This window comes from Acipenser ruthenus, chromosome 2, assembly GCF_902713425.1.
Source record: "Acipenser ruthenus chromosome 2, fAciRut3.2 maternal haplotype, whole genome shotgun sequence".
Classification (NCBI taxonomy): Eukaryota; Metazoa; Chordata; class Actinopteri; order Acipenseriformes; family Acipenseridae; genus Acipenser; species Acipenser ruthenus.
Genome location: NC_081190.1, coordinates 86,983,282 through 87,009,876, shown reverse-complemented (window position 1 = coordinate 87,009,876; position 26,595 = coordinate 86,983,282). Strand labels below are relative to the sequence as shown.

General features: G+C 37.2%; 1 protein-coding gene across 2 annotated transcripts in view; it reads left to right on the top strand.

Moving 5' to 3' along the window:
• LOC117409446 (ubiquitin-like modifier-activating enzyme 6) overlaps positions 1-26,595 on the top strand; it is a 34,671-nt gene that overhangs the window by 6,267 nt on the left and 1,809 nt on the right. The window contains exons 10-32 of one of the 2 annotated variants that reach the window (XM_059003202.1): positions 638-741; positions 6,366-6,428; positions 7,557-7,633; positions 9,166-9,232; positions 9,586-9,729; positions 10,023-10,090; positions 10,993-11,071; positions 11,241-11,321; positions 11,508-11,585; positions 13,309-13,490; positions 15,326-15,431; positions 16,011-16,100; positions 16,192-16,272; positions 17,288-17,416; positions 17,536-17,587; positions 18,107-18,170; positions 18,700-18,769; positions 19,158-19,229; positions 22,673-22,793; positions 23,164-23,357; positions 24,640-24,767; positions 25,972-26,059; positions 26,186-26,280. In XM_059003202.1, the coding sequence (XP_058859185.1) occupies positions 638-741; positions 6,366-6,428; positions 7,557-7,633; positions 9,166-9,232; positions 9,586-9,729; positions 10,023-10,090; positions 10,993-11,071; positions 11,241-11,321; positions 11,508-11,585; positions 13,309-13,490; positions 15,326-15,431; positions 16,011-16,100; positions 16,192-16,272; positions 17,288-17,416; positions 17,536-17,587; positions 18,107-18,170; positions 18,700-18,769; positions 19,158-19,229; positions 22,673-22,793; positions 23,164-23,357; positions 24,640-24,767; positions 25,972-26,059; positions 26,186-26,280 (2,233 nt within the window). Of the gene's footprint in view, positions 1-637; positions 742-6,365; positions 6,429-7,556; positions 7,634-9,165; positions 9,233-9,585; positions 9,730-10,022; positions 10,091-10,992; positions 11,072-11,240; positions 11,322-11,507; positions 11,586-13,308; positions 13,491-15,325; positions 15,432-16,010; positions 16,101-16,191; positions 16,273-17,287; positions 17,417-17,535; positions 17,588-18,106; positions 18,171-18,699; positions 18,770-19,157; positions 19,230-22,669; positions 22,794-23,163; positions 23,358-24,639; positions 24,768-25,971; positions 26,060-26,185; positions 26,281-26,595 lie in introns of both variants that reach the window. The other variant, XM_034015525.3, reaches the window with a different exon arrangement.

Here is a 26,595-nt window from a genome sequence, read left to right as displayed (position 1 = left end):
AACTGACCTCCTCACAGCAGCTTCCATTTGTCTGCAACATCCCATTTTGTTTTTCAGCTTCACCCGGTTCACTGTTTATTCCAGTTTCACGATGGTTTGGGACCTCAACTAACATTTTTATTTTCTTTCAGTACCTTTTCATTTGACAGTTTTAGTCAGTTTAGCACCATTGCTTAATTTATCAGGTCTAAGATCTTGCTGGCACTAAACTGACAAAAAAAAAATATTTTGGTTCGGGTTTTTCCCGTCAATGTGGTTCGGTTTGTAATTATATGCGAATATCGGTTTGTTTGGGAAAATCAGAACTGTTGCATCCGTAGTAGTGATTGTCACACCTGTGGTCTGTGATTCTCTCTGTAGTTATCATTTATTGTGGCCATATTTCTTTTAACACCCTGCTTTATTTCAGAAACTGTTAAGTTATTTCAAATATACAGTAATATATATCCCCTATTCAGGGATGATGGTTAAAAAAATCCACTTTCTACTTTTATATATAATCTGTAAAATACATTTGTAGACATTTGTTTATAATTGTGATTATAAAAAGCACTTGAATATGTATTATAGTTGGTTAATAGTGTTTATTCAAGTTTAAGTCTATTTATTTATTTATTTATTTATTTATTTATTCCAGCACTCTCACCCTACACCTTTAGTATTGGTGATACATCACACTTGGAAGCATACACCCATGGAGGAATCATTGTTCAGATAAAATCTCCCAAGACTTTCTACTTTGTAAGTATATAAACTATATTTTCTAATAAATCCATGCAAAATACATTAAAAGTTTTAGTATTCAATGACATAAACCAAAAAAGTCACCAGTAATACGCTTACCCACTGCTCAATGGGCTATACGCTACAAAGTTAATTTGTTCACTGAGGACAAGGCAGCCCCAAATCTATCAAACCTAATTAGACATCCCTGTGAAGGGGAGCTGTTATGTTTTTGTCAACTTGTCACTGCAGCTACATCCACTATTGACTTATTTATAGTCTAATGAAAATGGTACCCTTCACTTTGACTTGCCATACTCTGGACTTTTTGGTTTCAATATGATAGACATAATAAGATATTAGCATCATACTCCATACAGAGCTATTCTGTGATTCCAAAGTGCTCTCTGATTTCCTAGGCGTCATGCAAGAAAAATGAACCGTTTTTTTCAGTAATTTTTGAAGCCACCACTGTGTTACAGCCTTGTATATTTGAAACCCTTAAAGTAGTGGCTTCATATAAACCTTGCATTTTGTTAGATACAATAATATTGTATATCTCTGCGTTGCATTGGAAAGATTAAGTGGAACAGTTGAAAAGAAGCTGGATAAATTTGGGGACATCATCTACGCATATGGAAGTGAGAGGTTTGGAGTTGAAAAAGGAAGGAAAAAGTACAAACTATTCCTGGAAAGTCTAGACGGCAGCAGGAGATTGAACGCTTAGTTAGAGAAAGGAGACAGCTGAGGAACCAATGGAGAAGAGCAGAACAAAGTCAGAAGGAGGGACTCAATCTCTTACAAAGGGTCATAAAAGATAAGCTTGCAACATTGCGCAGAGCTGAGCGCCTACGGAAACGCTACAAAAAGAAGGAGCGTGCGAGAGCTAACTTTTATAAAGACCCATTCAAATTTGTAAAGAAGTTATTCACTAGTGAGAAGAATGGCACACTAAAAGCATCTAAGGTTGAGCTGGAGAGATATTTGGAGGAAACACAGATTCAAAAAGGCAGGAGCCTATGTCAATTCCGTCAGCCATCCCACCTATCAATCCACCAGAATACCAAATGGAGGACTGTGCACCTAAGTGGAAAGAAATAGAGCAAGCTGTGAAAAAAGCAAGGGCTTCATCATCTCCAGGGCCTAATGGAGTTCCGTACAGAGTGTACAAGAGTGCTTCAGGAGTTCTACGAATTCTGTGGAAATTGGTGAAAGTGGCATGGGAAAAACAGGTTGTCCCAAGAGCATGGCGCCGAGCAGGTGGAGTCTTTATACCTAAAGAAAAAGATTCTACAAGCATCAGTCAGTTTCGTCCCATTTCCCTATTAAACGTAGAAGGCAAGATTTTCTTCAGCATTATTGCTCAGAGATTGTCAGCTTACCTATTAAAGAACTGCTTCATTGACACTTCAATACAAAAAGCGGGCATTCCAGGTTTCCAGGTTGCTTAGAACACATCAATGTGATCTGGCAACAAATGCAATCAGCTAAAAAGGAGAGGAAGGAGCTCCATGTGACATTCCTGGATTTGGCTAATGCATATGGTTCAGTGCCACATGAACTACTTTGGGCAGCATTTGATTTTTTCAGTGTACCGATGACAATAACAAATTTAGTGAAAGCCTATTTTGGAGATTTGCTATTCAGTTTTTCAACTTCAGAATTCAGCACTACATGGCAATGCCTAGAGGTTGGAATAATGGCAGGATGCACCATTTCTCCACTGGCTTTTACCATGGCAATGGAAGTAATCATTAGGGCATCAAAATGGGTAGTAGGAGGAGAGCGCTTGGCTTCTGGAATGCGACTACCACCAATTCGAGCATACATGGATGACATGACAACCATTATTGGGCAAATTAACCAATAACATTGAATGGGCACGAATGCAATTCAAGCCCACTAAATCAAGGAGCATCTCTATAATTAAAGGCAAAGTAGTAGATAAAACATTCTTCATTAATGGTGAGGCAATACCAACAGTGTCTGAGAAGCCAGTGAAGAGTCTTGGGAGATGGTACGACGGGGATATAAAGGACACAGTTCGTGTGGGAGAAGTTAGACAACAAGCAGTGGAAGGGTTGAAGAGCATAGACAGCTGCGCTCTACCAGGTAAACTAAAACTCTGGTGCTTTCAGTTTGGTCTACTGCCGAGGTTGCTGTGGCCACTGACTGTGTACGAGGTTTCTTTGACAACAGTAGAGAAGCTGGAAGCTTTAATCAGTTCATACATCAGGAAATGGTTGGGAGTTCCACGCTGCCTCAGCAGAGTGGGACTTTATGGTAAAGGAATACTGCAGCTACCAGTCTCTGCTCTAACCGAGGAGTTTAAGTGCGCCAAGGTCAGACTGGAAATGACATTAGTAGAGTCACGCGATAAATGCGTAAGGGAGGCAGCACCTGTGTTGAAAACTGGAAGAAAGTGGGCGGCAAAGAAAGCTGTGGAAGATGCAAAGGCTGCCCTTCGAATTGGTGATATCACGGGGCAAGTTCAGCATGGAAGAGGGGGTCTTGGTTTCAGTTCAGCTCCTCCTACATGGCACAAGGCAGCCCCAGCTCAACGGAGGAAGCTGGTAGTCAACGAGGTTGGGCCAAGTAGGGAGAATGGATGAGATGGGAGAGTGTGGAACAACGCAAGATTGGCTGGCAGGACCTATGGTCAATGGAACAGAGCAGGATCAGTTTCCTCATCAGGTCAACATATGATGTTCTCCCATCACCACAGAACCTAAACCTCTGGGTAGGAGAGGATACCCCATGTCCTTTGTGTTCATCACCTGCAACATTAAGGCACATTTTGACAGGATGTAAGGTGGCTCTTAGCCAAGGACGGTTTACTTGGCACCATGACCAGGTGCTGCGATGTTTGGCCTTAGCATTGGAAGACAAGCGTAACATGACCAATAAGTTGTCACCTGTTCCATCAAAACATTACACACAAAAGACAACGTTCCTCCGCCCAGGAGAGCTACCACCAAGAAAAGGTGTTAAAACCAATCCTCGCCCAGGACAACTGGAAGCTGCTAGAGACTGGAAAATGCTGTCAGATGTTGGTCAACGGCTTATTTTTCCACCTGAGATTGCCACCACTAACCTTCGACCAGATATTGTCTTGTGGTCTGGATCAGCACGCCTTGTTCACCTGGTAGAGTTAACAGTGCCATGGGAGGATGCTGTAGATGAGGTGTATGAGAGGAAGAAACTGCGGTATGCTCAACTAGCCACTGAAGCGGAACAGCGAGGATGGAGAGTTCGGGTTTACCCAGTGGAAGTGGGTTGTCGAGGATTTGTGGCACACTCTACAACCCGGTTTCTCAGAGACGTCGGATTCAGTGGCCAAGAGTTGCGTCGCACAGTGAAGAACTTATCTGAAGCAGCAGAGAGGAGCAGCAACTGGCTGTGGTTGAGACGGAAAGATTCTGGCTGGGGATCTCAAGCACAATAGAAAGAAAGAAACGCTGATGTACAGGTAAGTAAGCTGGGCTGAGTTGAGTGGGGGACAGAGGGGGGTGATGCTGGGACGCCAGAATCACCGTCGAGCCCTTGAGGTGTCGTGGGCTAGTCGACGAAACACTGAGGATGGAAGGTGCCCACTTGAAAACCCCAGAGATGTACCCTACTTAGCTCAATCCAGACGGTTGTCATGCTGATGCGCTGGGGAGGCCGCACTGTGGTTGATCCCCGGAGCCAGCATCGTAGCCGTTGTGTGTGCTGATGCGCCAGGGAGGCAAAATAAGCTGATCCCTGGAGCCAGCATTACACTTCAGCCATTAACACCAGACAGAAGGATATCTACATCATCATATGGAAGGAAACGTAAATGGATGGAGACACATATGGATCACATTAGTTTACTGTAAAGCTACGTCTTAGTTGGTGCTTATCTTGGCGAGAGCCGAGTTCAAATCAGCATGAAGTTTTAACATCTACTCTCGTGTAATGGAAATCATGATCTATAGGTCATGTGACTTAAGTTTTTGGTAGACATTGTACAGTTTAACACTAGTTATATTATGCAGGCTCCTTAGACGAGTCAAGGGAGGCAGTGCCTCCTCAAAGGTTAAATCCTAGATTCAACATTCCTATAGTAACAGCAGTTCTGGTTATAAACTCCTGTCTGCTATTTACCACAGTACTAGGCTAGTAGTGAAAATGCATTTAACAGTTTAGATTGCACTTGCAGATGTCTTGATCTACCCCTCCTACTACTATGCACTGCCTGACCTAAGCACCACGCTACTACGCTTCATGGGCTAGCTCCGACTTCATGGGCTAGCTCCGACTTCATGGGCTAGTTCCGACTTCATGGGCTAGCTCCGACTTTCATGGGCTAGCTCCGACTTCATGGGCTAGCTCCGACTTCATGGGCTAGTTCCGACTTCATGGGCTAGCTCCGACTTTCATGGGCTAGCTCCGACTTCATGGGCTAGTTCCGACTTCATGGGCTAGCTCCGACTTTCATGGGCTAGCTCCGTCTTTCATGGGCTAGCTCTGACTTATCGGTCAGATCTTTTATCTTTTTATACTCCCACTCGCAACCTCCGCTCTGCTGATCTCAGACTGCTGTGTGTCCCGCCTGTTCGCCTGCGCTCTATGGGCGACAGGGCCTTCTGTTGTTATGCCCCCAAATAATGGAACTCTATTCCGCTAGCGAGATCAGGGACTCAGCTTCTTTGAGTGTTTTTAAAGCTAATTTAAAGACTTACTTTTTTAGAAAGGCGTTTCTATGATTTTTATGAACGTGTTTTATTTCCTTGTACTTTTATGTATAATCTATTTATTTATTGCTATACTATTAATTGTGAAGTACTCTGAAATGACTGCTTTTAAGGGCACTGTACAAAATAATGTTTATTATTATTATTATTACTGGATCCTCAGCTGATGCACTATTGCACTACTATATGTATAGATATAATATACTAGATATAACTTGTTGTAATCCTAACTTGTTCCATCCTAGTTCATATTGTATTTTAGTAGTATTATTTACACTTGCTGTAAACTATACTGTATTTAAATATGAATCTTGCATTGTAACTCTGTACAGTGCTGCCCTGTAACACCTTTAAGTCACCTTGGATAAAGGTGTCTGCCAAATAAAATAATAATAATGTGAAAGTGTTGTCACTCAGAATATAATAATAATATTCTACTGCTGCTGGGGGGTTAATGGGCCCCCCAAGCCCTCTGCCTTTTTTCTGCCTCCCCATCTTTTTTGGCCTACAGCCACCACGGATACACAGCTGGGCACCGTTTCTAGTTCTATTACCGGTCCTAATTACCTTGTCCAATTAAAATAACCACTTTACTGCCAGTTTGTTTTTAGATGTGGTCAATTCAAGGATACAGACCACACACTTTGAGATGGTGACTTTCTAGTTGTTACAAAGCTCTCGCAACAAATGTTCAGGTGATGTCCATTTACGCTCTGTCCATAGCAATTATGCAGATACCTCTTTTACTTCATGCCATTACTCTTACATTTCAAGTTTCTATTTAGAATTATTTTAGTTCTGTTTTGCTTTTGTAAAAAAGGGATGTCTGAAAAAAATCCAATAATAAAGTAATGGGCCATGAATGGCCTTCTTTTTATGAGAAAAGTTACTCCACTATATATTTATATATTTTTCACATTTCAGGAAAAAATGGAGAAGCAGCTTTCTGACCCAAGTTGCCTTATAGTAGATTTCAGCAAGCCTGAGGTAAGATGTTTTAACATCCTTTCAGTGCACTAAATGAAGTTCTGTAAGTAAGTCATATACAAGAAATAGAAAGTTCTGTATTTGTATATATTGTTCCTTTTAAGACAAAGGTTATGTCATTTTAATTCTGTTACTTGTGACATTTTATCAATTGTACATTGATCCAAACATCATTATTCCCTGTTGGAGATGCATATTATATGCTAGGTGACAGGGATAATTAGTCATAGAAGGATGTAAATGTACCCATATCTCAAGTGCTGCTTACCAAATGTGATAAAAGTTGGTTACAGCATTCTTTACCATAAGTTACTGAGAGTTCCCCAATCTAGGGATATGGAGGAGCCTGTGTGCACTTACACATAACACCCATAGATTTTTACATGTGCCTATTATAGTGTATATAGAAGGCTTACTTGTAGATTTTACAATTTTGTGCAAAACCGGACTTGCAAAATTTAAATTCCCAAAATATTTGAAACTTTAGTGCCATGGAATAATGCATAGGTGGCAAAAGACTGGACTTAAGTATTAAGTTGTGTTGAAAGAGGAATAATTAAACATGACTAGTCACTTTCACACCTATGAAAATAGAAAAAAAAGTGGTCCCATCTGATAGAGAAGCCTTGCCACCATAATCCCTGTTGTGAAATATGTCATAGTGACTTAGCTGCATCCATTGTATAGGCCTTTCACTTTTTATCAATGGATATATAATCCTTCTATAGGAATGTACGAAACCAACACATATCACAAGCTACAATAATACAGCGGTGACAAATTAGATATGTCTGTTGCGCTTCCAAATATTAACTACATAATGTTCAGCAGTTGGTACCATAAATTATTTATAATAGTAAAATAGTTATTATTAAGTACCCTAAAGACCTAATGCCCTAGTCTATATTTTCACTTTGGCCATTATACTACCATAATGATCTAAATGTGATGGTACTTGGTTCCATTGACCCCATTGACTTCCTGTTTCAGGTTGGGTTCTGAGGCACAGGCTCTGGAATTTGTGGAAAACAAAAATGTTAAAACAAACAAAAAAAAATGCATTAAAGAACTTGTGAGTGTTGTTGTTTCAGGATAAACTTATCTCTTTTTTTTTTCCTCCTCAAACAGGCCCCTCTACAGATTCATGCAGCCTTGCTAGCTGTGGACATGTTTCGGGAGCAGCACCAGCGCATGCCAGGCATCGGGTAACGATCCCCTGGATTGTGATGCAGTGCTCTAAATGTCATGAAGTCAACAAGCCACTTCAGATATGCAGTCACACCAAAAACTATTACTGTACATTTCAATATCCATACTTCTACTGTATATAGTATATTTAGATTCACTTGTGTAAACAATTTCCAAGTTTCTTAAAAGTCATTTAGTCAATGAAGATAGCAGTAACTAGAATTAATAAATATAATTTACACAACGATTTAAAAAAAATAAAAGAATGTTTTGGTTTAGGTATGATACGGCAATTAAATTGTGTAATTTGAATAATCTGTCAAGCTATGTTTGTAAGGCAAGACTCAGGGGTATACCTGTACATGTAACTGCCAATAAAAATATAGTATGCTGCAACAAGGCAATAAGGAGACTACATCACTATTTACACAATTTATTCCAACCAAAATATGCTGTGTAAAACAATGAAATTGAAAACATACTGTGAATAATTTTAGTATCAGTCCTGCTTCCTTCAAGTATACTAATTATTATTTATTTATTCATTTAAATTTGTAAAAGGAAAACAAGTAGTTTTATTGCATACGTGAGTAAAATTGTATTCAAACGACAAACTCATGATTGCTTCCCTTATGTGTTTTTCTTTTGTTACCACAGCGTTTTAGATAACCAAATTCATTACACCAGCTTCTTAATCCAGACTCCTAGAAAGTACCGGCCTTTAATAAACATGGCCTGTAGATTAATCCTTGCATTGAGCTGCCTGCAGTTGGATCTTTACCAAAGAGGTTAAACACAAGGCTTTGGTGCCACTGTACTGCTGCTGCTGCTGCTGCAGCTGCTGATGTGATTGGTGTCTTTAGCCCCTTTCACACTGGCATTCCTACCCGGGTCCTGGCTATCTGGGTCACAATCCCGCATAGTGTGAAACCACATACCTGTGTCGTACCCGGGTTGAGCGAGACAAAATGCATGATGGACGTTCGTAAGCCGACGAAATAACAAGCAGCCACGCCTGCGTGAAGGTTTCACTTCCGCAAGAAATCGCGTTGCCAACCAGTATGACTCTGGGTCCTGACCCGGGTAGAGCATGCCAATGTGAAAGGGGCTTTTGACATAACTTGCACACCCACCACCAAAGATGGGAAAACAAAAAGGTTATGTTACAATAATAACAATCAAACATCAGATCCTTCATAGTTCTATTTATATAAAATGCTAAACAAGAGCACTGCATAGCTGCGAATTACTGTAAAACCTGTATTAGCAGGATAGTTACCGGACATTGTCGAAACATGAGAGTCCAGTCCCATTGTTAAGGAGGCTGTTAGGTTTTGACAAGTTTGTTCTGTTGGTGTCTCTTGTCTTTAGGGTATTTAGGGTATTTAACATGAAAACATCTGTTACAAGTCCTCCAACAAATCAGAAATTACTATAGTTTGATGGACTGATTTTCTGTCTGCAAAATGCGCCACCTTACTGTTAAGTATATGCTGGTTATAAATGTTAAAAAGGGCTAACATGTAATAATGCTGTTCTTATTTTGCAGGTGTCTTCAAGATGCAGATCTATTATTAAAGCTGACAGAAGAAGTCAATAAAACTCTGGTAAACAAAGTGAGTAATGCTGCCTTAGACATTTGTAAATCTGTTTAGTGCTCCCATTCAGAAGGATCAAATCTTTACATAATATTTTCTAACGTCCGTTTACAGAATAGCATTCTTTCCTAAAGTAACATATTCCAAAATTAGTGCATATCATGGTCTGTAAAACCATCTGTGACAGTATGAAGGAAGTACTTGGTTTCATTTCCTGTTCATTTGCAAAGTTTTCAGTGAGAGATGTGTAATGATGGTTTTGCCATTCTAATAAATGTAGTGACATGAGCGACACTGAGTTAATTTCTTTACATAGTCATCCAAAATAGTACAAACCAATGAATGAATAGTAATTTTGTAATGTTTCACAGGCTGATGTTAATGAAGACCTTGTAAAATGGGTGTCCAGGACAGCGAAAGGCTCTTTGCCCCCTCTTGCTGCTGCAGTAGGTGGAATTGCAAGTCAAGAAGTCCTGAAAGCACTAACAGGCAAATTTGCTCCATTACAGCAGTGGGTAAGTGTTTCCAGTTTACCATTATTTACTTGTGGATGTGTGCGAAGTTAACTTGGTTTCCAATTATAATGCATTTATACGATCTTGTATATTATATTGTTTTTAACATTCCTGGGATTTTAAATAATACCATACAAAAATAAGAAAAATCCAGGTAGAAAAGATGTGATAGATAAACAAACAAATAAAAAAATCCATACATTTTATATAGAGAATCAGTTCTGCAATTGTTATGAAACTTGGTGCAGTGCTGTTAGCACGGTGCATTTGTGTAACCTTTTTTCATGTCTTAGTTCTATTTTGATGCACTGGAAGTGGTGAAGGCCCTTGAGACAACTGCCTGTGAAGAGTTCTTCCCAAGGTAGCATGTCTAATTTGACATTTATTGAGCTTATTTCTTTTGGGCATTTATTTATTATGCATTTATTTATTAACCAGAGGAAGTAGTTATTGAGCCCAAAGACTCCTTTTGAAAAAAACAAAACAAAACAAAACTTTCATATGTTTACAGTCTTTGAATGGTTTCTTCTTCATAGGTCAGCATGGAGGCAGGAATCACACACAACTGAAAAAATGTGGCTTCGTGCCTGCAGGCACTTGTATTGATATAAACACACAATAAACAATAAGATGTCACCAATAAGTGCCTATTCACTGAGCTTTCCTCACATTATTAGCATTCTCCTGCAGAGAAAGCTGGTCCAGGACAGGCAATTAAAACTCTCTGTGCAGGGCCCCTCTACCCTGTCACAATGTTCTTATAAATAATTAGTAAAAATGATCATTTCATATGATTATTTTAATGATGAAATATTTTGCCACGACAAAAATGAAATGATAGGCATAGTATGTATTCATACCAACTATAAAACACACCTTTCTTCATTAAGTATGTATTCATACCAAATATAAAACACACCTTTCTTCATTAAAGAACCATTCCAATAGAAACGATGCTTCCCTCTATTACGATACAGTTTAAGTAATGAATTGTTACACCCCTAAGGCTAATGCATATCAGGTAAGCCTTACTAATACATGTACAGTATGTACCTTAAGTGTTACATGTATTGCGTTATTTGAGAAATATATTTCTGACAAATAAACTTTTATGTCCAATAATGACTATTGGTCAGTGCTGTGACCTGCCAAAACCCTGTACTTGAATGGAGCAAACCGTCCACACCAGTATGTTTTCCAATATCCTTTTGTAAATGTGTTTGCCTGAACGATTTATTTTATGTCTGTCTTTTGCCTTTTCAGAGGAGATAGATACGATGCCCTACGTGCCTGCATTGGGGAAACCATGTGTCAAAAGCTGCACAAGCTGAAAGTGTTCATAGTAAGTATTTTTTGTTTTGTGTTGGGTATAACAAGCAGCAAAGTGTGTGAGAAACCACTCTAAACAAGATGATCACTCGTCCTCAAACACTTTAAAACAGGCATTATAGCTCATTATGCTATCATTGGGGTATTTTTAGAGGAGGCTAACATTTACATGTTTCATTCAGGTTGGATGTGGCGCGATTGGCTGTGAAATGCTGAAGAATTTTGCACTGCTTGGCGTTGGTCTTGGCAGCAGCTCAGGAATGGTAGGCGTTTCCTTTTCCGTTCGGTCAAGTTTATTTACGCATCCCTTCCATTTGTCTGTTGGCGCATACTGGTGACTCAGCATTTCATTATTTGTAACATGGGCATATATTTATTCTGGCAAGATCTGCTTAGAAACATACACAACTTCATCAATATCTTGTTTTATTTATTTTTATTTTTTTCAGATTGCTGTCACAGATCCAGATTTAATTGAAAAGTCTAACTTGAACAGGCAATTCCTTTTTAGACCTCATCATATACAGGTAATTATAATGGCTTAGAGTAGGTGAGGAAGGGGCAACACTCTCTTGTATCTTATCTACTGCAAAATGTATCTTCTGTATCTTGACAGCACCTGTCTAATGGAGGAGCTCAAACAGTCGCATGACTAATGTGAGAGAGGCTTTTTTGAACTGTGTGTATTTAGAAAAGAAAGCCAGAGGCATATTTCAAGAAAACTGCCACTTCCTGGTTACTTTAGGCCTGGTTTTATTCTTGTTGGTAATCTCTTGCAATACAGTTTTTTGGCAGTTATTTAGGTATGGGGGATATTTTCTGCATCCAAAAACATTGATACGAAGTATAACCTTTATACAAAAATATTTAAGAAATCGTCTTCATTGTGGTATAAATGGCTCTATACATTTTCAATGGCAGAAACCAAGATTCGCTTTCTGAAACAGGAGATTTCATGTTACAAAAACTTAAGAAAAACACAGAAGAAGCTATTTGTTGAGCTACAGCCTGAATTCTGTATTTTTACTACAGGTGTTTTATTTTTAGAATTGTCATGTTTTGCTGTAAAATTATTTAAAAGAACAATATAAATTGGTAATTGTTTGCCATATCATACAGAATACTGTAATAAAGTTACTTGAAGTATTGTGGGATTTCTAAAAATTTAGAAATTTTCTAAAACATTATATGCTTTCTGGTTCACAATTTTGGTGCTTCTAAATTTAGTGCATTTGAAAGGTAAGGGACAATTGTACTGGCTGCAGTGGCTCACGAGAATAGCTAGTGTCCACTGCAGGCTAAGTTAAGACCACCTAACTCATTCAACTCTTTTAAATTGTGAAAGGCTAGTGAATTACCATGCTGTGCCACATATTCTATTATTGAAACTTCTGCTGCTTTCATAAATGGAAACCATAGGCCCCATTTAGCAATGAACACAAGGCAAATTTCATCAAAGGAATAAAACAATGGAAATGAGATAAAAGTAGTAAGAATAGCTTAGTTGCATCTAGAAGCAGTTTTATATGGTTTTAAAATTATTTTATGGTTTTATTTCTTTTAGCAAATGTGCCTTTTTGCTTAAAAAAAAAAATAAAAAAAAATAAAAAAAAGGCAGGCATTATGTTGCCAAAGTCTAAAAGGTAATAAACTGATGTCCTTTTTCCCCTTTTGTGTAATACTTTTTTGCTCTTCAACAAAACATTGGCTGTATAGACTAGTGGTTACCTAACTGCTAATGGAAGATTGTTTCTGGGAGACCGCAAAATATTTTCTCCCAAATAACCCTGAGCAATATGTTTACATGAACACTGCTGTTAGATACATGTTATTTTGCATTTTATTACCTTGACATCAACTGAGTTGTATGTTTTATAATATACATTTCTCGTGGCCATACTTCCACTATGTACGATTGTACAACAAAGGGGTGATGACTGTAACAACACAACATTGTGAGAACAGTTTATACTTCAATGGAATCATTGGGTGGACGTCCTCAGTCAGGGTACCTAATATTGTGGGGGGGCTGTGAGCCAAGAATGAAACCCCTGGTTTAGATCATTCACACATTTTGTATATTGTTATGTCTTTGTTGAAGTAGTTGCAACTGTATTTGTTCTTGATGCAATTAAACTGAAATAGAAAAACAGCAGCAGATAGTTTGCTAATGAATGAGAAAACTTGATTTTCTTGTGCTGTTTTAATTATGAAAACCAAACCATGATTTTTGTGTGTGTGTTTTAACAGAAACCAAAAAGCTGTACAGCTGCGGCTGCAACCTTGGAAATCAACCCACAGATAAAGATTGATGCCCACCTTAATAAAGTGTGTCCAGCCACTGAAAATATTTATAATGATGAGTTTTACACCAGACTGGATGTCATTGTAACGGCATTAGATAATGTGGAAGCCCGGCGATATGTTGACAGGTACTACACATAAACTGCTACTTCAAAAGAAACTTGCATTGCATGGATGTTCAGGAACAGACTTGATGAAGTTGGTGGGATGGAATTACTTTGCTGTATTTTCACAGATCTGTTCTACCACAATTTAGACATAGAAGCAATATTTTAGGAAATGTGTATTTTCATTTTAAAACAGGATATCTGGTACAACATTAGGTTAAAGAACGGTCTCTTTTTTTTCAATTTGTTACTCTCAGAAAATCTGTTACACTAGCACTTCCTAGGTCATTTCACCTCAGCAGTGTCTTCTGTGTCAAAGCATATACTGGTTTAAATCAAGTCAGTCAATAGGGGAAACAACTGGTTGCAAAGAAGCCACTGAAGGGGTGGGGAAAGGATCAAGGAAGTGCAACACCATTTGAAAACAGTTTTTTTTTTTTTAACTTAGTGTAGTACCAGTCATGTTTTAAAATAAAAATACGTTTACTATAACATGTTACCTACTAAACTACACATTTGAGTTATGTAACAATTGGAAGAGCACAACAGTTATCACTTTAATTTACACCAGTTGCTGCTTTCATTTAAGTGGCCAATATCTGTAGTGAAACCGGCCACAATACCAGACACTTGAAACGGTGGCTTACACGCTCCTAGTCCATTCAGTGAAAATGGTTAATTTGTTACATTAGTTAAATCACCAATAAGAGACTTCTGGCAAGCCAAAAACTTTGATGACTATGTAATAGGATATCACCTGTCACGCACTAAATTCTTGCCTTTGCTGTTTGTCTGATATTGATGACTTAGCAGTGTTACAGATGTACCATTTTAATGGAATGTCCTTGTCGGAGAACACATGAAACAGTTTTATTATTACACCTAAGAGAAGACTTCGGCTTAGGGAACATCCTTGTGATGAAAACAGAATTTTCCCCATTGTAAATGCTCTGCCTAAAGGAACAGGAACTTCGCTTAAAAGAACACCTTTTTGTCACCGATAGCGATTTGTTGCTAACTGATTCAAAACTGATACAGTACTGTTTTGTACCTTGATAACTCATCGTCCTCAAATTCAGATGGTTTATTTAATCTTTCCAAAACTTACTTGTCATCGCAAGAGTAATCTAGAGCTGCTTCTGCATTTAACATGTGTAGGGGTGTTGTGTTAATAACCATTGTGTTATAATGTATTCTCATTCATAATTACTGTTGGAGCCGCTGCTGCATTTGTACCGTATGTAGGAGTGCTTTGTTAATTTAGTTTGTCAGTTAGTTTATTCTTATAGTTTTATTAACATACGTTTGCCTATTGCTTTTGTCTTACTTATTCTATTCATTTCATATGTTGATGTTGATGTGCCATGACATAAGTAATAAATACATTTGTATTTATTGATTCTTATTGTGATTGGCCTTGGCATATTGTGTCTGGTGGTCAACTCTGTCTTGGAGAACACTTCGCTTGCCTCCGAGGGGTGTTCTCTTAGCCGGAGACTGCGGTACCTGGTTCTGTTTGCCTGGCTTCTGAATAACGTTGTAGATGATCAAACATAGAATATTTTTATGGTACTTGTCTATGATCAGTCCAATTGCTACTTCAAAATATAACTCACACATATATCATGATAAACATACTGGTCTATATTCACAAAGCATTTACCACCATTATGTTGGCGCTAATGTTATAGAGCTGAAAAAACAAGGTGCATGTTAACTTGGCATGTTGTGTACAAAAAGTAATATCCATTTGACCAAATGTCAAGTTACCAATTAAAAAATGACTACAACAAAAAGAAAGTAACTAGCTTGCCCTATATTACTGTTTGACAAGATTTTGTTTTTTTTAACTCTAGCCGGAGTGTGTCTAACCAGAGGCCTCTGTTGGACTCTGGGACTATGGGAACAAAAGGACACACTGAAATCATTGTGCCAAATCTGACAGAATCCTACAACAGCCATGTAAGTGTGCAAGATCTAGTGGGTGTGCTTGTCTGTATGTACATACTTATGTCACTCTTGAATTTGTATTTGATATATCTAAAGAACTTGTCATCCAATTGTGATTTAAACTTGGCATGGGCATTTATTAGCTTTTTAGTAAACAATCATGAGTTATGACTTGTGATTTGTTGGACTAATGAAAGCTAAATCATGATATATAAGTCATGATACTTCTATTGATTCTGCAGTCTGTGTGTAACATAAACTGTGAAGTATAGATTCAGAAACACTCACTGAATTTGAACATTCTTTACCATATGTTAAGGTTCTCAAAATACTGGTTACCCTAATGAAGGCCATTACCTTGGTAAATGTTTGTCTAAATTTGATAGAACCTTATATGGATATTTGTTTTACTATGTTATTGAACATGGAGGGTACGCATGCAACTTGTACACTTTCAGTAGTTTTTAACTTTATTTTTTAACTTTTAAAAAATGTCTTAATGTTTTCTATATTTCTGGGCCCAAGAACTGTAATGCAAATGTAGCTGTGGGCGCTCTTATAACCTCTTAATTTTACTCATTTTTTCTAAAGAGAGATCCACCAGAAGAAGAAATTCCTTTCTGTACGTTGAAATCTTTCCCAGCAGTCATTGAACACACAATACAGTGGGCGAGAGATAAGGTAATCCTCATCCCTATTGCTTTGTTACATTCTTCAGGGAAAATGCATTTTAAAAGACAGTTAATCTAAAGTGACCTTTTCTTTCTTTTAGTTTGAAAGTTCTTTTACACACAAGCCTTCAATCTACAACACGTTTTGGCAGATCTATTCATCTGCAGAGGAGGTGCTGCAGGTAAGACTGCAATGCAGTGGTAATATGTTACCTATATATAGCTGTCTGGAATTAGTGTTTCTTATAGCTTGGTTATATTGTACCTTTGCTGCTTCTATTAAATAAAGTACGACATAATTGCCACTTCATTGTTAGTTTAATAGTTAATGGATACTATTGCCTGAAAAAGTCTCTTAAAGAGGGACATAGCATGGTGTGTCAGGGTGAAAGCCCTGCTGGTGCACAGCTGTGGGGAGCATTGGGTTGACAGGGAGGGGTTAAGTTCCTCCCTGCAGATACACATGGGAATGTGGTTGGAGCCATACATTAAATAAGTAATAATAATTTGATATAGCACCCGTCACACCAAGGTGTCTCAGGGTGCTGCTTAATTAGGCTCGTAATGGGATATAAAAGGGTGCTAATGGTGTTGGGTAGAGAGAGTTAATGTTGGTGATCGTGAAGGTATGTGTTGGTGTGTTGTGCTGTTGGTGTTTAGGGGAGTGTGGGTGCTGTGTTTCCTTGAAAGCAGCGACTCGGCCTGAAACCACTGTAGTTTCTAAGGGTTTGGTATTGTTTTGGCCACCGTGCTGCTGTTTTTTTTTGTTTATTGTTTTATTATTTATATGAAACGTGTGCACTAGCGCTTAAACTGCAGCTTCTGTCTCTGGGTCTTCTTCCTGACATTCACAAACCTGGGCTGTGACGATATCCTTACCACACATGGTTATGAAGTATTGCAGTTATCTTAACCTAATGTATTTTCTTATTTAGAATTACTTTGTATATCATCTATTTAAAGCACCCATGTGACCTCTTTAGAGCACTTCAAAGTATAGCTGGTACACCACAGTGTAACCATGAACTTGTCCCCTTGAAACGTTCTGCCCCAGTGGATATATAAAATACCACATTTGTACTGTGTATGCACGGGGATAGGTTGATGATAGAAAGTTATGTAGAAATAGCAAATAAACAAGAATACATTAGTTAAGATAACTGATATCATACCTGTATTTCTGAATTCTTTTTCCAGAGAATGCAGGCCAGAGAGAGCTTGGAGGGATCTTTTCAAGTTGTTAAATTACTCAGTAGAAGACCTACACACTGGTCACAATGTGTTACACTGGCAAGATTGAAATTTGAAAAATATTTTAAAAGAAAGGTAAGCTGTCTCCTAATGTATTGTATCTAACAGTGACAAAAGTGTGCTTGCTAAGAATATTGTTTTATCCCCTGCATGGGATATTACATAACCTAAATATCCTCTAACTTGAATTTCAGGCTGTACAATTGCTGCATTCATTTCCTCTTGACACAAGGCTAAAAGATGGGAGTAAGTAAACACACTACATAAAAACCTAGAAGAAAGAAAAAAGTAATAGATTAAAATATTTTTTGGTATGATGATCCTTTTAAAGGTAAATAAGGATATCTTTTTTTAGGTTTTAACAGTGGTGGCTGGTGAGCTTTGGCATATTGGTAATAACGTTTTCGCACAGATTCTTACCATTGGAATTCTGTGATTAATTAGAACCGCTATTATGGAAAATGGAATATATTTGCACGTGGCTAATGGCTGTGTCAGTTAATGCTTGCAGTAGACAGGATTGGTTATGTTTTTTGTACAAGGCTCTTTGCACTCACAAGATGTTTAGGAAACTCGACGGGTAATTTTGAACCCAAATGCTCAATGGACTCCTGCACTTTGTTGATACTGCTGACAAACTCAGTAGTAACTCCTTCAGATGGCTCCGTCTATAGAAAAGTATACATAAAAAAATAATAATTTAGTATTAGGTTAATTAGGATTTTAAAAACAATATTTAAAAGTATATCCTTTTTTTATTAACAGGTTTATTTTGGCAATCTCCAAAAAGACCACCTTCTCCAATATTGTTTGACATGACCGATGCATTGTAAGTAGCTGATTAATGTAAACAATATCACATCCACTTATAACATTCACCTGTCGTACCTTGAATTTTGTTGCAACTAAATTAGGCAATTATTAGGCAATGTAGCACGACAGGGTGTGTGTCTTTGTGGGATATCTCCACGCCTTATAAAGAGTTATGAGTTACTGTGAAATTAAAAACAACTAACAAATTTTGAATTAAAGAGAACCGTGGCTGTGATTTCACATAGCCCATTGATATGACAGGAGGACAATTCTTGCCTTTGTATAATATCTGTTCTCTCTAAAAATGTAATTTTATAATTATGACCTTCCTGTCACCCTGAATGACCCTTAACATGACATAGCAGCATTACCACTTGTCCTATACTGTACATTAGAGGGTATGTCACCAAAATGCTTGTTTCTTAAGTGCATTTCATGTCAAGCTTTAAAGAAAGTACCAAGTACTAAACAAGTCAGTGAATTTCATTACTGGTTTGTAGTATTAACATTTAATGAAACCTGTAAACCTTTTTTGTTTTATCAAGGCACTTTAATTTTATTGTGAGCGCAGCAAGACTGTTTGCATCAGTTTATAACATCTCATACACAGAAAAGGTAAGCTTTTGCATCTATAAGTTCAAGTGAAGTAACCCTTGTATCCCATCAGGCATTATCTAAATATTTGAAAAAAATATATTAACTGATAATACTGTTGAAAATATTTTAATTAAGTATCAGGTCTTTTTATCTTATGATCAGTTTAACTCGGGATTCTGGTAAATTCCCAATTTGAATTTCACATGAGAACAATGTGGACTTTATTGGTAGTGGCTTAATGTTCTTCAGAGCATTTCGTATTAACAATTACATTTTCTTTCACATGACATTTGTATTAAACCTTTACACAGTCCAGGCTTTTTCTTTTGATTCCTATAAAAAGTACCTTTCTGATTTCCAGACACCCTGGCTCTAACTGGCTCTAATTGGTTTATTTCTTCAACAGGACTTGTCACATGAAACAATCTTTCATATAGTTTCAGATGTAAAGATCCCAGAATACAAGCCTTCTGAAAAAGTAGGTATTAATATATGATTTGATAATTAAAGGTGCTAATAATTTCTATGTTTATTACACTACAGACTCAAACCTTTTTTTGTGGACTCGGACTCTACAGTTTGTTTAAAAAAAGAGCTACTGTAAAAAGAGTAGGCAAAGCTGTGTTAGATTATCAGTTAAGAGATGTTAAACTGATGAAGTACAGTGTAATATGAGAAAATATATTAATTTACTTTTTATGTCTTTCTTTCTTACTTGAATTATTTTCTGCTTTATAATCATGATTACCTGTTTGGAATCCAAAATGATTTGTGATTTTTGGAACATTTGATGCCTGAAAATGTGTTGACTGGGTGGGACTTTCATTCTTCGTTTTACCTGTGAGTTAAAAGGTGTTTCTGCCAGGCCCGTAGGATGCATTTTGAAAGTCACACGGCCATACCACGTGAGTCAATAGCGATGACATCATTGAATGCGGTCATTTTTACAAAAAAAGATTTGGAATACTAGTATTTCTACACAAACAAATAAAACACAATGAGAGAAATGCGTCAGGGGTGTGCAATTTTTGAAAAAACCTTCTTGTCCAAAGGACAAAATGCTAGAAAAATCGAATTGCCCCTTCCCTGTCGCACAAAGCACACACAAAAAAACTAGAATATAACTTGTAGGATTTTGGTTTTATTTAACAGTGAACACAATTAATCAAGTAGTAATTAACAGGGGCAGATCTAGCCTTTGTAGCTTGACAGGTTCACTATTATTATTATTATTTGTTTATTTAGCAGACGCCTTTATCCAAGGCGACTTACAGAGACTAGGGTGTGTGAACTATGCATCAGCTGCAGAGTCGCTTACAATTACATCTCACCCGAAAGACGGAGCACAAGGAGGTTAAGTGACTTGCTCAGGGTCACACAATGAGTCAGTGGCTGAGGTGGGATTTGAACCGGGGACCTCCTGGTTACAAGCTCTTTTCTTTAACCACTCGACCACACAGCCTCAAGATACACAAAAGGTTCCCTGTGACCCCACCTCACCTCAACAAATGTATAACATACTTTAAGGAAATGTTCCTTTCAGTGCAGTTTGGAACACATTTGCTAGTAAATGTAAATAATACTATAAGCAATACTTGGAGTTATTCAAGTATAAAAATAGTCTGACTTTTTCTCCGCTCTTTTTCTCTACAAGCTGAATTCAGCTCCTATTGTAAAGGTGTTTGTTCATTGCATCACAGATGCAAAATCATTGCCAACTATTACGGCTGCTTTGTTGAATTCTGATTTTTCTTGACATTTTGTAACTGCTGAACCCCAGATTTTTAAAAGACTTTACCTGTCAAGTTTCTCTGCATTTTTTATTTTTTTTACAGTTTTTCTACCAAAATGCACACAATATTTACAGTAGGCTTCATCAAATTCTGCAAAGACATAATATGTTTTTTCTTCTGTTTATTTCTTTTATATACTTCTTTTTTTAAACAGTACCACATTTTACAGCTATTTTTCCTCATGTAACATCTTGTCCCATGATGGCTAACTGGAACACTGCTGATTTATTGTTTTTGGTTACTTCTCAAAATTCTTGGGCGTTTGTTCCAGGCACAATATGTATAGTAACTCGACAGTACTTGCACACTAGAACCCTCTTTCCTTTGCTGTCGTTAACAAAATCCTCATGGTCACAGGCATATTCTTTTGGGTTTTTTTTTGTGTGTCTAGAGTTTTTTTTTTTAAATTTCTCCACAATTTGTTTTAAATCCCACAAGTGTGTACAATCCTCCCTATCTAACTGTAATTTAGTTTGAAATCCCGTGAGTAAGAACCATCCTCTGTGTTGAATTGTAATCTTGTTTTAAACCTTGCAAGCGTGTATAATCCTCCCTGTCTGCGGAGTCTCCAATTTAATTGTAGAAATTTGCTGAAACTCAGTAGATGGGGTGGGTTTAAAGTATTCGGAACAAGTCAATGCTAGATATAAGTCAGAAAGGAGGGACATTGCATAACTAATAAGGATGGGAATTTAAAACTTATTTTATTTTATTTATTTATTTATTTATTTATTTATATATATATATAAATAAACAGTTTTTTTATTATTATTGGTTTTGTTCTTTTGCTATAATTGTAAAAAAATGTAAAAATAATAAAAAACTAAATATATATATATATATATATATATATATATATATATATATATATATATATATATATATATATATGATTTTTTTTTTTTAATGGACAAAAAGTGTAATGGCCACAGCCGTTTCAGCCTTACTGGTTCCTACGACCCTGGTTTCTGCAGTCAAGACTGCCAAAACTGGTGCAACATTCAGTGATATACCAGTCTTTCCAGTTACCATTGCTGGAACCCAAAATATATGCACAAGAGATTCATAAGAATAGCCACTATAGGCATGTTGTCCACGGAAATGCAAGAATACCCAATAGCTAGGCACACAAACAGATTTACTTGACCTGGTGTTATACCAGATAATGGGGCCTGTTTTAATTAAACCGTGACGGATCTTAGGATAATTGGGGTTCCGAAAAATATAGCGTTACACGTCCCCATGTGTTGCTACAACTGTTTAAATAACATACCTGTAATTTTCTTTTTCATTAACAACCTGACAACTTTTTACACTTCTAACTTTAAAGTTGTTTCAAAGCTCTTTTCAAAATGGCCGCTCTAGTGCATTGATAGTGTAAGGATTATTGCCCACATTGTCAAACAGGTTAGACCGCAATAACGATCCATGATGTGGTACGGACCAGAAAAGCCACTGCTCTTCCTGCAGTGATTTAGAGGACAGATCTCAAACCCCAGTGCACTAGAGCAGCCATTTTGAAAAGAGCTTTTAAACCACTTTAAAGTTATAAACGTAAACAGTTGTCAGGATGTTAACAATTAAAAGAAAAATTACAGGTCCCTTATTTAAACAGTTGTAGCAACATGTGGGGATCTGTAACGCTATATTTGTCGGAACCCTGCTACTTACTCTTTAATCCACCACAATTTAAAAACCTGATTTTTCAAAGACCTGCATTCACTGTATTATTTATTTGAATGTAGTAATGTTAATAAATTCCCCCAGAGAGAAAATCATTTAAATAGACTGCATGATGTTTTAAAATAAAAATACATGTTTTGAAAATATATTTTTGTGCTTAATAGTTACTAATAGCGTTGAGAAAAATGTTCATACAAAGTACATACATATCTCCGTTTCCTAATTTCAGTGTGAATTATGGCATTTTGTATTGAAAAAGATAGGAGGTTGTCGGTATATGGAACTGTAGAGATTTTCCTCAAACTAAAGGGTTAAGAAGTGAATTCAAATACCAAACAAACTACATCTTTAAGACAGGGCAGTGATCTGGAGGATATCTGATTTTATTAGAGGGGGATTGAAAAGCTTTTGCGAAATGCTTTTTAAAAAACTTTTCCAACAGAAGATTGAAACAGACGAAAGTGCAAGGAAGCCTGATCAGACCAAGCTGGCAGTGAGCAGTGAAGAAGAGAGGGAAGCCATCGGTCAGTTGGAAGAAGCCATTGCCGCGGCTGCAGTCACAAAAGGTACAGACATTGTTTTGTTTTGAATAAAGCATTTCCTTATTGGACACTTGCAGTAAAGATGTGTCATGCTTTGTGGATTTGTATTTTACATTTTTAATATACATGTATAGAGTGTATAAACACAGCCTGGCAAATTTATTAGAACCTGTCTACTATTGTATTTGGCAATGCCGTGGTGTGGGGCATGTTCTCCTGGTATACCCTGGAACCCTTTAGTTATTCTTGAAGGCCAAACAAATGTCATAGTATTACTTAAGCATCATTGCCGGTCAGATCCATCCAACAATGCTTGCAAATGGTGTAAATAAAGTGCTTTGATAAATTTGACCTGTAATATTGAAGTCTATATTTACCCCCTCACGCGCAACAGATCACCTCCAGATGACGCCAGTCTCCTTTGAGAAAGATGATGACAGAAATGGACACATAGACTTTATAACAGCTGCCTCCAACCTGCGAGCCAGGATGTACAACATAGAGGCAGCAGACAGACTAAAGACCAAGAGAATTGCTGGAAAGATCATCCCTGCCATTGCAACATCCACTGCAGCTGTGTCTGGATTGGTAAGAATGAATTATCTGCTAAAAGGGTTAAAATGTGAATAGACTGATTTTTTAAATTAGTTTACTCTTAAGTTGGACAACACATTTGGAACACTAAGTTAATAAGGTGTCCTTAGGGTGGTTTATTGTTTTAAGAGATGTCATCTCATGCTGATTGGACAAGATGACCACAAGTTGAGCGAAATTATTTATGTTATAATAAGTGAGAGCCTACACACAGCGTATTCATTTTTAAATCACAAAAACGACTATTTGTTCTCATGAATTACTACTAACTAAAAATGGTGTTTTCAGAACTATGTCGTTCGTTTTGTGTGCAAGATGACATCTGTATACAGGGTAAGATGTATAGTTTTGACATACTATAAAAATGCCAGTAGGATGTAGGGTTCATCATCGTCGGCTAGGACAGGTCTTGTTTAATGTGTAGTGTCAGCAAAGTTTCATCGATCTTGTGGGATACTTGACCACTCTGCTAATATTTCTGCCTTTTAATTCCTTTAGTGAAAATATGTTGCAAACTCAGTTTACATGTTGTTATTTTAAGAAGAAAATACATAATCTGCAAAGCAGATGGCCTAATGGAGCTTAACTGTGTAACCAAACATCAGTATCACTTGCAAGAAAACTGCAATTTGAACTGCTATGATATGCACAATAGCATCTGTTGGTAATACTATGCAGCAATTAAGTGTTTATTGGGGCACGGGAGTGGTTACTGTTGGGTATCACAGTACAACTGTGCATAATACACAAGATGTATATATATGAGTTACAGAACACTCTGCAAAGTTTACAATGAACACTTTACATTACTTTTGTCACTACACAGTGTTATATTTTGTAAACATATTGCAGACCCATCAAGGGTCATAAATGAACTGGGCAATATATTTCTCAACATTTACACGCTCCCTTCCTGCAACAATACTGTGTGTTCTAACAATATGCCACTCGTTTATATCGGAGCACCAATATTGTTTCAAGAGGGAGTGTGAACTGAATACATTGCGATGTTTAGAAGAAAAAAAAATATTTCTCCTAGTGAATGTTCCTGAGACAGTAAGTAAAGAAAGAAAAAAAAAGAATTCTCTAGTTTATTGAACTATGTTCTGTGAGTAACAAAATATCAAAACAATGTGGGAATGTTTAAAAAAAAAAAAATGGTGCGATATGGACAACACGGGGTACAGCAAAGGTAAAATCATGAATTTCTTGTAAACACTGCCGGACTTGAACTTGAGAGTGATTATATTTTTTCTTCACATTTGTTTAATTTCAGGTGGGACTCGAGCTGATAAAAGTCGTTGGAGGATTCAGTTTTGATTCTTTTAAAAACTGCTTTTTTAACCTAGCAATTCCAATCATTGTGTTTACTGAAACAGCTGAAGTGAAGAGAACACAGATACGGTAAGCACTCGATTTCATTTTCTGTTACAAAGGAAGTTATCACATCTAAAATGCATTCAATGCAGTAGCTAAATTGTGTGTTCAGTTGTGAACAAAAATGGCTCGAAAGCAGTTGACAGTAAATTATTTTCTTCCTACATTGGCTGCAGCGAAAATGTAATCGGGCTGCAGAAAATGCAGAGGCAATTGACGGCCAGAGAAGTAGAATTGGTGCCTGAGTTGTAGTAGTAGGGGGAATTAGGGCAGCAGTGTGGAGTAGTGGTTAGGGCTCTGGACTCTTGACCGGAGGGTTGTGGGTTCAATCCCCAGTGGGGGACACTGCTGTTGTACCCTTGAGCAAGGTACTTTACCTAGATTGCTCCAGTAAAAACCCTACTGTATAAATGGGTAATTGTATGTAAAAATAATGTGATATCTGTATAATGTGAAATAATGTATAATGTGACATCTTGTAACAATTGTAAGTCGCCCTGGATAAGGGCGTCTGCTAAGAAATAAATAATAATAATCCAAAACATGCCTTTAATATAAGATGTGTGCTGTTTTATTTCTTGTGAACATTAAGTGATAGCACAGTAACTAAAACATAATGATTGAAACGTACAGTAATCCGTCGCGTATGCGCCCATCACATATCCGCCCTAACTGTTTATCCGCCATGATCAGCCTCTTCAGCAACGTTAGTTTATTATTGAACAGAGAAGATTAGCTCAGGGATTGTAGATCCTTCCAAAGTTTTCGTACATGGTGTTGTATGTACTCTGTGCGCTGCCATTGCTGGTAGTGTCACATGAGCTGTCCAGTGTGTTGATATGTAAATAAATCCTGTTCACCTGTGAGGCGTATCAACTTCAACCTCCATCTCGATCTCCTGCCTGTCACTCAGCAGTGAATGTACGCACACACACAGCAGCCGGCTACCCTGTCACAAGCATTAATACCCTGTATCTTTCTAAACAATGGATTTAGGGGTGCTCCCTAATAAAAGCTGTAAAAAATATTATTTTATATAGTAATTGTTACAGCTGTGTGTAATGATATTTAAAATGGGATTCATTTATCCAACTTATTACATATCCTCCCTTACTGTGGTCCCACTGCAATCAGATATGCGACAGATTACTGTACTTAGAAACTAGGCTAAGGTTATTAATATTTATTCCGATTTTTTGCAATAATTCAACATAGTTGTCTTTTTCAACAGAGATGGAATATCCTTTTCTATCTGGGACAGATGGACAATTTATGGGAAAGAAGATTTGACACTCTCAGATTTTATAAATGCTGTCAGGGTAAGAGCTGAAATTCTACTGTATACAATTGCCAACACATACAAGTTGAGTCTGGAATGTTTGTAGTTTTTAGTTTTTACATGATGATGTTAAAAACCAGGTTCAGATTTTGTTTTGTTTTTGCAGGAAAAGTATGGGATTGAGCCCACAATGGTGGTACATGGAGTTAAAATGTTATATGTCCCAGTTATGCCAGGACACAAGAAAAGACTTAAGATCACGTAAGTAGAAGTTATGAAAATATTAACTATGCAAAATGATATCAAATATAAATACTAATTTGTACTGACCTATAAGCCGAACCATGTCATCATAATAAAATGCATGCTGATGGCTGGTGTATTTTTTTTTTATTTTTGATGTATTTTAATTTTTTCTACAAAGGTTTATTACTGATTTTGTTGAGGATATATTAATTGGGAGGAAAGTCAATGCATTCTGGAGGCTGTGTGGTCCAGTGGTTAAAGAAAAGGGCTTGTAACCAGGAGGTCCCTGGTTCAAATCCCACTTCAGCCACTCACTGATAGTTAAAATCT